Source organism: Cebus imitator, unplaced genomic scaffold, assembly GCF_001604975.1.
Source record: "Cebus imitator isolate Cc_AM_T3 unplaced genomic scaffold, Cebus_imitator-1.0 Scaffold229, whole genome shotgun sequence".
In the NCBI taxonomy this organism is placed as follows: domain Eukaryota; kingdom Metazoa; phylum Chordata; class Mammalia; order Primates; family Cebidae; genus Cebus; species Cebus imitator.
This window is the reverse complement of record NW_016107544.1, coordinates 1,458,904-1,475,038: the sequence shown is the minus strand read 5'-3', so window position 1 is coordinate 1,475,038 and position 16,135 is coordinate 1,458,904. Positions and strand designations below refer to the sequence as shown.

At 42.7% G+C, this 16,135-nt stretch overlaps 1 protein-coding gene across 8 annotated transcripts in view; it reads right to left on the bottom strand.

Annotated features, from left to right (window-relative positions):
- CEP112 (centrosomal protein 112) overlaps window positions 1-16,135 on the bottom strand; it is a 646,693-nt gene that overhangs the window by 65,265 nt on the left and 565,293 nt on the right. For 6 of the 8 annotated variants that reach the window (XM_017497316.2, XM_017497311.2, XM_017497317.2 and 3 more), the window contains one exon: window positions 15,327-15,487. Coding sequence is in view for 1 of the 8 variants with exons in the window: in XM_017497317.2 (XP_017352806.1) it covers window positions 15,484-15,487 (4 nt within the window). In the remaining 7 variants the exon portion in view is untranslated. Of the gene's footprint in view, window positions 1-15,326; window positions 15,488-16,135 lie in introns of those variants that run through there. The other 2 variants (XR_005195271.1, XR_005195272.1) reach the window with 1 other exon arrangement.

Here is a 16,135-nt window from a genome sequence, read left to right as displayed (position 1 = left end):
GATTCATCTCTCTCATTAGGTTTGTAGTATGCTATCAAAATGTTTCCTACTCCATAAATGAGTCTATCACATTCTCTTATAACTGAGGAATTGGCACTTTTACATGCTTCAAATACTTTGTGTCCCTCAAAACTGTGCTTACCATCAAATGAAACCTCTTACTTTTGACTAAATGCATTATTTCCAAAACTATGGCATTTTTTGATCATTTTATTGATTTGAGAATTTGCACATCACATTTACTTTCCTTAAATATAGTGAAACATGAAAACATTCTAATACTTGAATTTAAAAAAAAATGAAGTGCTGCTAAAAAGATCTGTTTTTTTTTTTTTCTTTTTTTTTTTCCTGAGGCTCAGATGAATCACTAGCAACCTTGATTTTGACTAGGAAGACTGAGAGAGGCCATAGTAAATACAAGTTTTTGTGGTTAATAGAGGTCTTAACTCTGGTTAAGAAAAGACCTTAAAGAAGGGACACATAGGGCCGGGCATAGTGGCTCCTGCCTGTAATCCTAGCACTTTGGGAGGCCAAGGTGGGCAGATCACCTGAGGTTGGGAGTTCGAGACCAGCCTGCCCAACACAGTGAAATCCCGTCTCTACTAAAAATACAAAAATTGCTGGGTGTGGTAGTGCATGCCTGTAATCCCAGCTGCTTGGGAGGAGAAGGCATGAAAATTGCTAGAATCCGGGAGGGGAACGTTGCGGTGAACTAAGATTGTGCCACTCCAGCCTGTGTGACACAGTTATAGCCACATAATTTGAAATTGCAAAAATACAGAACGAGCCCAAATGTCCATCAATCAATGAGTGGATAAAGAAACTGTGGTATATATATACTACAGAATACTATTCAGCCATAAAAAGGAATGAAATAATGGCATTTGCAGCAACCTGGCTGGAACTGAAGACTGTTATTCTAACTGGAGTAACTCAGGAATGGAAAACCAAACATCGTATATTCTCACTCATTAGTGGGAGCTAAGCTATGAGGATGCAAAGGCATAAGAATGACACAATGGACTTTGGGGACTTGGGGTAAAGGGTGGGAGGAGGGTGAGGGATAAAAGACTACAAATTGGGTTCAGTGTATACTGCTCTGGTGATTGGTGCACCAAATTCCCACAAAGAACTTCGTGTAACAAGATACCACCTATTCCCCTCAAACCTGTGGAAATAAATTAAAAAAAAAAAAAGACTGCCTCAAAAAAGAAAAAAGAAAAGACAGGACAGATAGCAAGACTAGCTATTGACTAAGAAGGGTGAAGGGTTGTTTACAGTCAATATCAGCTGCGGGTAACACTTCTCTTTCAAGATGGTCTAAGTGGCCAGGTGTGGTGGCTCATGCCTGTAGTCCCGGCACTTTGGGAGGCCAAGGCTAGTGGATCACTTGAGGTCAGGAGTTTGAGACTGGCCTGATCAACATGGTGAAACCCTGTCTCTACTAAAAATACAAAAATTAGCTGGGCATGGTAGTGCATACCTGTAATCCCAGCTATTCAGGAGAATCGCTTGAACCTGGGAGGTGGAGGTTTCAGAGCCGAGCTCACACCACTGCACTCCAGCCTGGGTGACAGAGACAGACTTTGATTAAAAAAAAAAAAAAAAGATAGTCTAAGGATTTCTAAAACGTTGCTTCTACATATCAAACACATCGCTAGTTTGATAAGGCTGTAGATCTCTTGTCTATTTATCTGGACAGGGAAGCTAAGCATACAGAATTTAAGTGGCTTGCCTAAAGGCCAACTTAACCAAAGTGTTAGAAATAGATTCTGGCTATCAATACAAGCTCTTTCCCTAAGTATTGTGAACTATACTTTAACAATAAAAATTTGATAACATGCCTAAAGATGCAGTAGAATTATACCTTCTTTTCTCCACGATCAGAAGGCAATGAAGTAAAACTCAACTATCCTTTGGGGTATAATCACTTTATTAATAGAGATAGAACCATTATGACCAGGTAGGAATTATAGCATAAGGTCAGCACATAAAATTGAATTATTTAAATTATACTACAGTGAAGCTAGTCAGGAATAAGACTCCATTTATTTTTGGTCTGAACACTTCTTTCAGATGAAGAGACATGCTACTCCCAGTTTTACATATATTTCTGGGAATGAACTCAGGACTTGTCCACAATACTACAATTTTCCTATGTTGGGATCCTCTCTACTTGAAGTGCCTGGGAGAAAGGGACATCCTACTTAGCAATGAGTGGTAAGTAGTTTAAAATCAAGCTCATCATCACCCCCAGCATTTCTTAGCTTGATTTCTGCCAATGCCACCTGGCGAAAGAGTGGCACCACTTGTACAATACCAGCCACAGAAAAATCCCAAGTCAATGCTACCAATCTCTTTCTCACTGTTCAATCTCTGCAATCGACTAGCTAACTGACATGCTTTAAAGTTGCAACTGGGTCCCGACTTCTCTTTTTGCACATGGGAGAGGCACATTCTATCATAAATGAGAAATCGGGCTGAGTGTGGTGGTTCATACCTGTAAACTCAGCACTTTGGGAGGCTGAGGCAGGTGAATCACCTGAGGTCAGGAGTTCGAGACTAGGCTGACTAATATGGTGAAACCCCATTTCCACTAAAAATACAAAAAAAATTAGCCGGGTTTGGTGGTGCGTGCCTGTAATCCCAGCTACTTGGGAGGCTGACGCAGGAGAATTGTTTGAACCTGGGAGGCGGAAGTTGCAGTAAGCCGAGATGGTGCCATTGCACTCCAGCTTGGGCAATAAGAGTGAAACTCTGCCTAAAAAAAAAGAGAAATCCAGGGCTGGATTCATGGTAGCACAGCCCCCAGTTTTTGGCACATCTACTCAAACCATAGTCAATTCTACAGACGTTCCCAGTGGGAAATGCTACCCCTAGCACACTCTCGAAGCTATGCTGCAGTCGGTTTGAGTTGACTGAACTCATCCAACATCTTGAGGGCATCAGGGAAAGTTGGCTTTCCTTTGCCACTATTTTCGAGGACAGTCAGCAGATCAAAAGCATTTACTGAATTTATTTCTATATCTCCCTCCCCATCCCAGAGGCTGTAAAGTACCCGAATGCCCTGTTCTCAATTTTTGTTAGAAAAAAGTCACTTTCCCCATTCCTTCCTCTAAACAAGTTCACAACCTAAGCATCTGACAGAATTATAATGTCTTGCCTTGTTTTGTAAGTCCCTATTAATAACCTTTAGTGTTGGCATGAAGGAATTTTGGTGCCAAACTATGAAAAATATAAGCAAAGGAAGATATTTATGACTTCTAGATATTGTAGTAAGCATTTACAAAATTTACTAAAGAATTTAGGATATTAAAATGTTTTTATGTAGTAAGAAAGTCTTACCGGTAGTTCCAGAATTTTAACAAGTTTAATTTCCCTTTTAAAGAGTTGTATGATCTTCTGGTGTTCAATATTAAAGCCCTTACATGGCTGTTTCTAATGCAATCTTCTCTGCTCCCAAAATGTTTCTATAGTTTGGATGTGTGTTCCTGCCCAAACCTCATGTAAAAATGTTATCCTCTATATTGAAGGTGGGTGAGGCCTGGTAGGAGGTGACTAGATCATGGGGGCATATTTCTTTTATCTTTTTTTTTTTGAGACAGGGTTTCATTCTGTTGTTGCCCAGGCTGGAGTGCAGTGGTGGGATCATGGCTCACTACAGCCTTGACCTTTCAGATGCAAGTGATCCTCCCACTTGAGCCTCCCAAGTAGCTGGAACCAAAGGCACATATCACCATGTCTGGCTAATTTTTGTATGTTTTGTAGAGACAGAGTTTCACCATGTTGCCCAGGCTGGTCTCAAACTCCTGAGCTCAAACAATCCATCTGTCTCAGCCTCCTGAAGTGCTGCGATTATAGGCATGAGCCACCACATTTGATCAACAGGCAGATATCTAATGAATGATTAAGCACCATCTCCTTGGTGCTGTCCTTTTGATAGTGAGTGAGTTCTCATGATCTTGTCTTGTAAGTATGTAGCACCTACTCCCACCTCCTTGCTCCTGCTCCTGCTGCATGAGACACCTGCTCCCTCTTTACCTTCCACCATGATTGGAAGCATCCTGAGGCCTTCCTAGAAGCCGAGCAGATGCCAGCATCGTGCTTCCTGTACAGCCTGCAGAACTGTGAGCCAATTAATCCTCTTTCCTTTATAAATTACCCAGGCTCAGGGTTTTTGTTTGTTTGTTTGTTTGTTTTTTTAAATAGCAATGTAAGAAAGGCCTAATACAATGTCTTCATAATCATTTGCCTGGGTTAACTATTGTTTGCTTGTTTTTAGAGAGGAGTGCTGGACATTATTAATAAGAGTAAGTAGTTTTGTAAATAAGTATAGTAACTTAAGGTTAAGTTCTACCTAAATATCAGCTGAAGTCAAAGTTGACATTTTGTTGTTGTCAGTAAGAATAAAAATGCCTGGAAATCAATGATAATTCCAGAATTTAATATTAGTAAGGATGAGAAGCAAAAGTATTTCACTGAGGGCAGAGGAATTGCTCTCTCAGAGGATCCACTTTATTAGCAGGATTTATCCCGAGGGAGGTCTAGTTGGCAAAGTGGCTAACTTCATTTAGTAACTCTATAAAATTTACAAATTGGTGCAGGCTGTAGGATAAGAGAAGAGCTGAACTTTCAAAAAAATTTCTCTGAACTTTCATAAATAATCCAGGATGCTAATTCCCGTGGCGGGGCCTGTTATGAGCTCGTGATTTTGTGAGTTTAGCGTCTGGTGGAGCCACCCCCACTGCAAACTGTTATCTAGCATCAAAAGAAGGAACAGACTGCAATCCCTATGGAACTCTCAGAGTGTCTGGTCCCCTCTCCACTGAGTTCAGGACTCCAGATGTCTGGGAGCCGCCACGCTCTTTAGTTTGGACCCTCAAGGAATTTAGATGTGTCTCCTCTAGCTCACTGCCCATTCTGACTTCTTCTTCGAGGGCAAATTCAAAGGACTTTATACTCTTTGAAATACCCTGTGTTTAACTCTGCTGGCCAGCCCTCTCTTATCCACTACTTCTCTTTTAAAAACTCCTTTCCTCAGCTTCCACAAAGAACAGTATACTCTCCCCTGGTCCTTTCTTATTCCTCTTCTTCTCTTTTTCTGTTTCCTCCAAGACTTTCCCATTCTTGGTGAAACCACTGGCTCTCCCAGCATCAACTCTAACCCAGATGTTCCTGGCTCGACTAGTCTCTGGGCCCTGACCCAGGTTTCCAGTTGCCTGATGAAGCTCATTATGTCTAAACCCAAACTCATCCTTCTTCGCTGACTCAAACCTGTGCCACACATCTTTTGAGGCTAGATGCCTTGCCCCCATGTCTTTTGAAGCTGGAAGCGTTGGCCTCACATCTGTTTCTTTTTTTGCAATCATCTCATTTATATTCAGGTGTCATGGTGGCTACTGAATCTTTGCCCCACTTTCCATTCACAGAGAAATGCCTCTCTCACTGAGGACTTGGGCCAATTTATGGGAATACTGCACACAATGCCTAAATTTTTCTCTGCCTGCAGCCTCTTGTCTCCTCTAACCAGGGGTCCCCAACCCCAGGGCCGAGGACCTGGACTGGTCTGTGGCCTGTTGGGAATGGAATCTCAGAGCAGGAGATTAGCTGCCTTGGAGCAAGCATTACCGTCAGGGCTCCACCTCCTGTCAGATCAGGGTGGCATTAGATTCTCATAGGAGTGTGAACTCTATTGTGAACTGTGCATGCGAGAGATCTAAGCTGCATGCTCTTTACGAGAGCCTAATGCCTGATGATCTGAAGTGGAACAGTTTCATCCTGAAACCGTCCCCACTGCATCCCACCCCCTGCCCCAACCCAGTCTGTGGAAAAATTGACTTCCATGAAACAAGTCCCTGGTGCCAGAAAGGTTGGGGACCACTGCTCTAATCTGTCCCATCTCGGCCAGGCGTGGTGACTCATACCTGTAATCTCAGCACTTTGGGAGGCCAAGGCAGGCAGATCACTTGAGGTCAGGAGTTCAAGACCAGCCTGGCCAACATGGTGAAACCCCATCTCTACTAAAAAATAGAAAAATTAGCCAGGTATGGTAGTGGGCACCTGTAATCCCAGCTACTCAGGAGGCTGAGGTAGGAGAATCGCTTGAGACCAGGAGGCAGAAGTTATAGCGAGCTGAGATCGCGCCATCGCACTCCAGCCTGGGCAACAGAGTGAGACTCCATCTCAAAAAATAATAATAAAAAAACATAATAATAACATTAAAAATCTATCCCATTTCATGATGTTGCAGGACAAATGCTCATACAGCAATTTCTGATGATGTTATTTCCTTGTTCAAATGACTCTAATTGCTCCCTCTAGCTTACAAAATAACCTCCAAACTTTTCTTGCCTGGAGACAATGCATTGTAGTGGAAAGAGCAAAAATGAGTGAATCAGAGACACAAGGGTTCCAAGTTCTGCTTTTGCCAAAAGTTAGATATGTGGACTTGGACAAGTTTCCAAACTTCTCTTTGCTTCAGCTCCCCCAAATGTAAATAAGACTTATGAACTGATTGAGAATTGTTATAAAATTAAAATTGCCTTCATTTAGTGAAAGTTTATTGCATGTTAGACTTTTTAAAATGCAACACCTCATTTAATCTTCATAACAATGTTCTACTATTCCTCTATTTTCTTTTTCTTTCTTGTTTTTGTTTTTTTTTTTGAGACAGAGTCTCTCTCTGTTGCCCAGGCTAGAGTGCAGTGGCATGATCTTGGCTCACTGCAACCTCTGCCTCCTAGGTTCAAGTGATCCACCTGCTTCGGCCTCCTGAGTAGCTGAGACAACAGTTATCTACCACCACACTTGGCTAATTTTTGTATTTTTAGTAGAGATGAGGTTTCGCCATGTTGGCCAGTCTGGTCTTGAACTCCTGGCCTCGAGTGACCGCCCACCTTGACCTCCCCAAGTGGTGGGATTACAGGCATGAGTCACTGCACCTCACCTTATTCCTCTGTTTTCTTTTTTTTTTTTGAGACGGAGTTTCACTCTTGTTACCCAGGCTGGAGTACAATGGCGCGATCTCGGCCCACTGCAACCTCTGCCTCCCGGGTTCAGGCAATTCTCCTGCCTCAGCCTCCTCAGTAGCTGGGATTACAGGCACACGCCACCATGCCCAGCTAATGTTTTGTATTTTTAGTAGAGACGAGGTTTCACCATGTTGACCAGGATGGTCTCGATCTCTTGACCTCGTGATCCACCCGCCTCGGCCTCCCAAAGTGCTGGGATTACAGGCTTGAGCCACCGCACCTGGCCTTATTCCTCTGTTTTCTGAGATCAGGAGACTCGGACTCAGAGAAGCTAAGCACCCAGCCCAATTCCAGATCCTTAACTGACCTGTGCTGAGGCCTCGCCTAGTACTGTAGGTAGGCAGTACGTGTAGGTCCCTTTGTCTTCCATAATCTGACTCTGACACACCTTGGAAAGTTTATCTCATGCTACTGTTCTCCCAGCAGTTGTAATCTCCACGGTCTGAACTACCTTACTGGCTGTGACTCCACCCGCAAGACCCTTCCCCGCATTTCTACCTATTGAAATCCTACTGCGATCCTAAACCAAGTGTCACCTCTTCCTAGAAGACCTGATTTCAAATGTTCCTTCCTCCCTGGAAATCTCATGATACTTGGCATTTCTCTTATGCAAAGATCATGTTTTCTCTTGTATTATCATTTTTTCCCTTTTGTGCATATGTTTTATTTTCCTTCTTGAATCACAAACTCTTTCTGGGCAAGCAGCATGTTGCCAAGGTCTTATTCAACCTTGTTTCCCTTTCCCTGGGACAGACGAGGCACTTGCAAAGGTCTATAGAGTATCTAATTTTTGTGTAAATTTATTCCAGTGTTGAAGTGGTGAGCTCAATCTGCAGTTCGCATGAAGTCAAAATGTTGCTCATGTGTTAGAGGTGATATCACAGGGAGAACAGTAATTACAATGTGAGATGGAGATGGGGCCAATTAATCTTTCTCCTTTGCCAATAAAAAGGCAGAGAGGGTGAACATTATATAGTTTTAGGCAAAGTACCTGACAGCAGCGACCAGCAGTAGGAGGTCTACTTAGGTTTGCTATCTTAATTAGCCTATTTAAAAAAGATTTCTGGCACTATAAAGACGTGTGGATTTGCCTTTGAAGGTGTATGGATTTACCATTTCTCTCTCTCTCTCTCTCTCTCTCTCTAGCACGCACACCCCCCCCCCCCCGCACAATCCAAATAAGATAGTAGAAAGGGTTTCAAAAGAAAACTCTTAATCCACCCAATTCATATTTCAGCAGCTTCCAAATTCACATGCCTGAATGCAGTAAATAAAAATACTGGAGAAGCAAATCAGATAACACAAGTGGGAACTCAGTCAGAGAAAGGTTCCCTAACACTGCAGGAAATATCACTCTAGGCGGAAAACTGCTACCAGATCCTTAACTCTGAGAAAGAACAGGTGGAGACGTGATGAGTCAAGCCGCCGAGGCTTCACGCAGCAACCACTGCGGCCCGGCTTGGGTAAATATTTTTATTACAAACACAGTGATGCGTAATGGGCCAAATGATCAGTCCTGAAAAGGACTGTACACAGGATTGTGACACTGCAGTAGCTGGGAAACTGGGCTGGAACCCGAGCTTACACATAACCTGACGAGCAGCGTCACCGTTGATGTCAGGTTAGTGACAGCTGCCGTCACCTCACAGGAAGCAAAACTGGGAAACGAAAAATTCAGTTTCAAGAAATCTCTGTCGATGTTAAGACGTTTCTTTAAAAAGCGCAAGATTCACAGGACCCTCCACCATCCTGTTAGGCAAATATTTCTTCTTAAGGAAATGGTGTCTTTTCTATTTTTCTTCCTCCCTCAAACTCTCATAGGCTCTGCCTCCTGGACTGAGCTGAATTCCAGTCACATCAACCGTTTAGATGTTTCCCCTCCCTTCCTCCCTCCCTCCTTCCTTCCTTCCTTCCCTCCCTCCCTTCCTTCTTTCCTTCCTTCCTCCCTCCCTCCCTCCCCCTCTCTCTCTCTTTTTTTTTTTTTGAGACGGAGTTTCACTCTTGTTACCCAGGCTAGAGTGCAATGGCGCGATCTCGGCTCACCGCAACCTCCGCCTCCCGGGTTCAGGCAATTCTCCTGCCTCAGCCTCCTCAGTAGCTGGGATTACAGGCACGCACCACCATGCCCAGCTAATTTTTTGCATTTTTAGTAGAGACGGGGTTTCACCATGTTGACCAGGATGGTCTCGATCTCTTGACCTCGTGATCCACCCGCCTCAGCCTCCCAAAGTGCTGGGATTACAGGCTTGAGCCACCGCGCCCGGCCTCTCTCTCTTTTTCTTTTTCAGAGATAGAATCTCATTCTGTCGCCCAGGCTGGAGTGCAGTGGGGCAACCTTGGCTCACCTCAATCTCCATCTCTCAGGTTCAAGCAATTCTCCTGCCTCAGCTTTCCAAGTAGCTGGGATTACAGGCACCTACCATCTTGCCCAGCTAATTTTTTTTTTTTTTTTTTTGAGATGGAGTCTTGCTCTGTCACCCAAGCTGGAGTGCAGTGGTGTGATTTCAGCTCACTGCAACGTCTGCCTACTGGGGTCAAGCCACTCTCCAGTCTCAGCCTCCCAAGTAGATGGGATTAGAGGCACATTGCCACGATGCCCAGCTAATTTTGTATTTTCAGTAGAGATGGGGTTTCACCATATTGGCCAGGCTGGTCTTGAACTCCTGACTTCAGTGATCCACCCGCCTTGGCCTCCCAAAGTTCTGGGATTACAGGTGCAAGCCACCACGACCAACCCATTTAGATGTTTTCAAAACACCTGCAGATCACAGGGTTGGACCAATTGTCTGGTGACTGCCGCGTTCAGTAAGATGTGGAGAGCTGAGAGAGCAGAGAGGCTACCCGGCCCCTGCACCTGGCTTCCTTTAAACAGTTACCTTCTCCCCCTACTCCCAGGCTCAGGCTGAGAACCCTGAGATCCAGCAGATGGGCTAAGAGGTCTGGAGAGAGAGAGCTGGGCTGCGGTGGTGAGAAAGCTAACGGGGCAATTAGGAGGCTGATTCATGTGTTTATCTAGATGCTTATGCTCTACTTAGTTGAGCAGTTTTAAAGTGCTCTGTGGTTCAGGAAATTTCCTCTCTCAGGCTTATCAGGTCCACAGCCTTCCATGTGCCTAATGGTTCCATGAAAGAAGGCTCCTGAGCACAGGGCGTGGGTTTTGAGGGACCTTTTAATAATACACGTGCTAATATAATTACGACAAACAATGCATACCAACCCTCAAAGAGAGGAGAGGTGAAAAAAAATTCAACTAAGGTTGCTTCCATCTTTTGAAAGACCAGAGGAAGAAGACATGGCCTTCTTGAAAATCCCTAATTCAGGGCTTCCCAAGAAGTGTTTCTTGGGAAGAAACCAGACCTGTGATTCTAGAAACGCAACATAGATTAACAGCATTTTTGAACAGGAAGGAACTTTTAAGCAATATCTTGGGTTTGGGCTTCTCTGATCAATATTTCACAGAACTCTGCAATAAAATATGTGAGTCACAGAAGAAGCTGAAAGATGATTCCATGGATAAAATCATTTTAGGAAACTGCAGCTTAAAGAAAGGTAAATTGGTTTCTTAAGCAGAGGGTGTGGCAGCTTACAGATGGCAACAGATTCTTTGCCTTTGCTGGGTCTGGGTCCTCTGCCCTTGTCTCTGGGTGGGCTCTGTCTTTGACAGTTGAAGTGATCCAGCCAGTTCCTAGGCGCTGGCCTTATGGGGTTGGTGGCCTCCATGTCTGGTCTTTGACTGGGCTTGCTCTGGAGGGTTCCCCGCAGCTGCCATCCCCCAGTAGACAGGCAGCCTCAGTTGCCCACCATATGAATGGGTCTTGCGGGCTTGAGCCCTTGCCTCCCATGACTGCCACCCCAGCCAACACCTGACTGCACCTGCATGAAACCCAGGTGAAAATGGCCTCGCTGAGCCAGATGAATTGTCAGCACTGAGAGAGATGATAGGAAATTACTGTTTAAGCCGTGAAGTTTTGGGGTGGTTAATGTGCTGTCTAGCACACAGTGGGCAATCGGTAGCTACGTAGTCAATGAATGAATGACTGAGTGAGTAGTGTAAATGTGAATCTTCCAGAGGGTGGTATAGCATGCCACATTTCCTAAATATGACACTGAATACTTCAAGACAAATCTTGCAGAACAGGGCTTGAAGGAACGCTAGTCTGAGAAACAATGAATGAGAAGATTAAAATGGAAGAGCTTGGGAAATATCAGTTGAGTTATGCCCTTTTATGTTGTAGATTCGAAAAGTAAGCCGGACAGGTGAAGAGAATTGCCCAAGAAAACAAAACGAATTGTTAGACTCCACCTGAATGAATCTCCTTTCCTAAAGGAAAGGGACACGGATACAATGTTTTCCCTCCCATAGCCACATTTTAGCTAATTAAGTAGATCAGGTTTTTAACTTGGTAGCCCTCTCTTTCTGTTCCATGATAAAGTCTTTGTGTCCAACTAGCTATTTTCCATGAGACGCCTTTTATGTGGCTGACTTCCAAAGGTGATATAAGAATATGTATTAGGCCAGACGTGGTGGCTCACACCTGTATTCCCAGTACTTTGGGAGGCCAAGGCGGGCAGATCACTTGAGCCAGGAGTTCGAGACCAGCCTGGCCAACATGGTGAAACACGATCTCTACTAAAAATACAAAAATTAGCCAGGTGTGGTGGTGCACACCTGTAATCCCAGTTACTTGGGAGGCTGAGGAAGGAGGGTCACTTAAACACTCAAGGCGAAGGTTGCAGTGAGCTGAGATCACGCCACTGCACTCCAGCCTGGGTGACTCAAAAACAAAAACAAATTAAAAAAAGAATATTTATTAGCCTGAAGTCTAGATTAAGCTTCAGTTCTCAAAATAGCAGAATCTATAGCAATATCTTGGGTCTTTGGTTTTAAAACATTTGCCTGATGGAAATCCTTGCTTAAAACTGACATGTCTGGAAGAACAAATTTTCTGTGGAACTAGATAGTGGTGAGGAATCCAGATTTTAAAATCCTTTCAGTCTTATGTTACAAATTTCATTTCTCTTCCTCCATATGAGAAGCAAATAATATGATCTAAAGTTTGATCCTGATTCTAAAATAATACAGTGAAGAATGTTAACATTCACCAGGTCAAAATCTAGGGTATCCCATTTTTACTTTTCCAAATGCCATTATGGCCTATGTCACAGCTTCCTAACCAAGTCTCCAAAGCCAAGAGCCACTTCAACATCCGCTGAAAAAAAGTTTTATCTAATTATCTTCATTTGCTACTTTGAATTGACCAACCATGTATCTTTTTCTGGTTTTATCAAAGAGGCTGCCAGGACAAAAGCACATCCAATTTTAAGTAGGCTTTAGTTAGCAGACTTAAAATTGATCATGTATTTTAGTTTCAGTAACTTGCAATTTCTATACCCTTTGATAATTCACTTTAAAGAGCAAACCGTTTTTAATGACAAGACTTAAAAGAGACGACCTTTCTGAACAAAATATGAAAGCTCAGACAAGATAGTTCTTTTAAGGAAACTATGAATTAAAACGACCTTGTGTTCTGAAACTTTTCTCCCACCATTTTTGATGTTTTACCTTTCCTTTTTGCGCTTAGAAAGAAAGCGAAAACACCACTGCCTTCTATGGATGGTGATGCACTTCAATAAGAGGGCTGTTAATTGTCAATTCCAACTCACAGTTTCTTCTGTTTGTACTTTCTCTGCAGATGCCTTTAATGAGGTTGCTCACCACGATAAGCATATATACCCGTTTCTGAAGAAATCACTGTTAATATGTGACATTACAGGATAATGTTTGAATCTGAGCTATTTCCCCCCTTGAGTCACAGTCAATTCTTTTGCACAGTCTATGAAGCAAGCCTATCATTCTCTGTTCCCTCCTAGTCTTCCTGTTTTCTTCATTTTGCCCCTTGGTGGCTGCCCTCTGTGAAGTTCATTGTTGAGTGGGGAGGTTGCAAAATCAGAGGTCAGACCCCTGAAAGGGCACACTGCTTGGTGACGCAGAAATGGTGGACTTGAATGAAATTATGCCATGTGGATGACTGAATAGCTAACCTTGCTATTAGCCCTTCTCTTCCCTGACCCTGCAAGTGTATAATAACAAACACCAAGAACACTGAGGTCCCAGAATGTTTCTTCTGCTTGGCTTTTTCCAAACCCTTTACCAGCCAATACCTGTTGACAATTACATGTTGAAACAGAAAAAGTACAGGTGGATGACTCAGGTACAGCAGCCAATAATAATAACTTGAGATGTAACGAAATTAGGTACTTGTGATGAACAATTGATCTTCCAATAGATAAAAAGGAGGATGGAATCTTAGATGATTTTATAATAAGGCACAGTGTTTATAATTTATTTCCTGAGCACTTGCTTTTTCTCCCAGTAGCCGTTTCTATACTCACTGCTCAACTCAGTAAGGAATTTCAAACATGCCAAATGCAATTTTTCTTTCTCTTCCTTTATCAGAGAACGTTCACAAAGACATTAGTGTCAACCATCCATTCCTATCACATCCAATCAAAGTGACCTAAAGTTTCATTCCGTCTGCTCCCAGATGTACATGACACGGTTCAGAAGGGAAACAGGATCTGGGTAAGTCAAAGGTTCACCAGTGTTTGAAATTTCATAACCCTTGAAATAAGGAAAAGAAAGAATGGCAGGCAACCTTCCAAAACACCTACTGATATTTACTCATGGAAAACAAATATTCTTGAGTAGGAGTTCCAAAGCCAGCATACAATACAATTCACAAAGTATTTTCACTTCAAGCGGCTAACAACCTTACTAATGAAATCTGGTGAGCTACAACTTGTTTTCCACTGTCTGTACAAAAAGGAGTACTTAACAGGAATTCTGTAGGAATCTTTCCCTTCCGAGTACTAAATCATAGTCTCAGTACCAATAATCCTCATTTGTTTTAATAGCGTCTGCTATGATTTTGCTTTTTCTTATTCTTGAAACCAGTATTATAATTTATTGTATGTGCAGGAAAAACCTGATCTTTCAAAGGACAGAGACTTATATTCCTGGAGGAGGTGTCAGGGTGTCTGAACATTACCAGGCTGAGTGGTGGCCCCACAGAGATGTTTTAGTACAAGAATCCCAGGCCTCCTACTGATGGCCACAGCCCGGCCCTGTTTATGCCAATCCTTACCCTGGCTTTGGAAGTGGCTGTAAAACCTGTTACTTCCTTATCATCTTCGTGGCTCCGTTACACTACAAAAAGGGGTAATTAATCCGTGGGCAGCAAACAACAGACGTGGGCGTGGGAAAGAGAAAAGAATTTTGAAAAAGTGTAAATAAACTTTATGTCCCGTCCTTTTACAGTAAACCAGATGATTATAGCCCTGCCCATGGGCCAGATTTTTGAAGAGCCCAAAATGCCCTTGGCACACACCACAGTGCAGTCAAAAGAATTCGGAGCATCCATTCACTCATTTGCTGCAATTCAAAATTTCCTTGGCAAATGGGTTGACCAATCAGCAGAGAACAACTCTTGGGCATTTGGGTGAGGAGAGGGACCCAGACTTAACCATCCACTCATGGAAGCAACACCATAGTTCTCAATCAGGCGGTGCCCACGGGCAAACCAGACCAAGGAAAGCACACTCTGCGACTACTGGCCAGTGTGTTGTGTCCTCATAACCTGACCTCACATAGTTTAGGCATTCTTAAGGATCATCAATTGATATTATAATTAAAACAACAACCATAAAAAGAGAGATCAAGAAAGCAGCAATAACACCAGAGCGGCTATATAAAATTCTTACACCATTCTGCCTCTGGAGTTCCAGGATGCGACTGGAGGCCAACATGGCAAATACTTGGACTGATATCAGATGATCCAGTGATTTATCCTAAATGCCAATTCATGCACTAATTATGGATTTGATTGTTGACATGATATAAGGTATATTTTCCCAAAGTACAATTTGAGATTGCTAGCATTTGCTAGCGAAAAATACCATATACATGTCATACTTATTTTAGCAAATGAGGTGTGATAAAAAGTAGAAATAAAACTGGCAAGTACAAAACAAGATTTTAATAATATATGAACATGAACATGACAACAATGTAAACAGGTTAGAATTTTTGATATGATACTACAAACGTGATTTTGATCAGATGCAACTGGTAAAATTCCATGCAAAAGGATTAACGAGGCATTTAACAAGAAATCATTTCTTTGCCCAATATAAGCAGTTCTTAGCACATATTCAAATGCACGCAAACATGAAAATCAGAAATAATGTTAAAAAAATAACTTAGGCAGACACAAATAAAGCCACCCCACTAGTAAATGAATGATGCATGTTTTTATGATCTTAATTACATTTAAGGATTAAAAAAAAAAAGCCACTGATCTCACAGTTTACAACACCCAAATCTTCAAACCTGATGTAGGAAGTCCACAGTGCGGCCTGGAAACTGCATCCATTGCATTCTCGTGTGCAGTTGTTACCTGTAAACCAAAAATCGCAGTCATGACTTTCTCTAGGTTTAACAGGCATGCCAATCAAAAAATATGTTCCAATTCTGGAGAAGTTGATAGGGGCCGAAAAGGATATTTGATATCAAAATTTCATCATTTATGCCTATAAGGGAACGAATCTTACCTACACAAAGCAAACAGAATCTTTTGAAAAATGTGTGATGCACAAGATCTTTCCTTTTAATTCAGAGCCAAATAAGCAGTTCAGCCTTTCACTGCACAAACACGAAGGGTGTTTGATGGAATTACAGCAGGTAAACACAGTCTATGTTAGTGATGTCACCGGGAAACTTCGACTACAAAAGATCTCATGCATTCACAAAAACAGCACTGAGGGCACTCAAGTCACTGTGAGTGTTGGATCACTGAGCTGTTGATCTCTTCTGGTCTGGAATAACAGCAAACCCTTAAGGGAAAGGGACTTTAAAGATGTGAGCTATCCTAGCAAGTACTGCATCATTTCACCATCTTAAAGGAAGATCGCGTCTCCTTCACCCCATCACTGGGCCTCAAGACAACGTCTTGTCATCTTGTCATGACTACCCAGGTAAGGCCTGGACTTGCTGTGCCCCTGTAGATCCTCTCCTCTTTCTTTTTTCTTTTTTTTTTTTTTTTTTT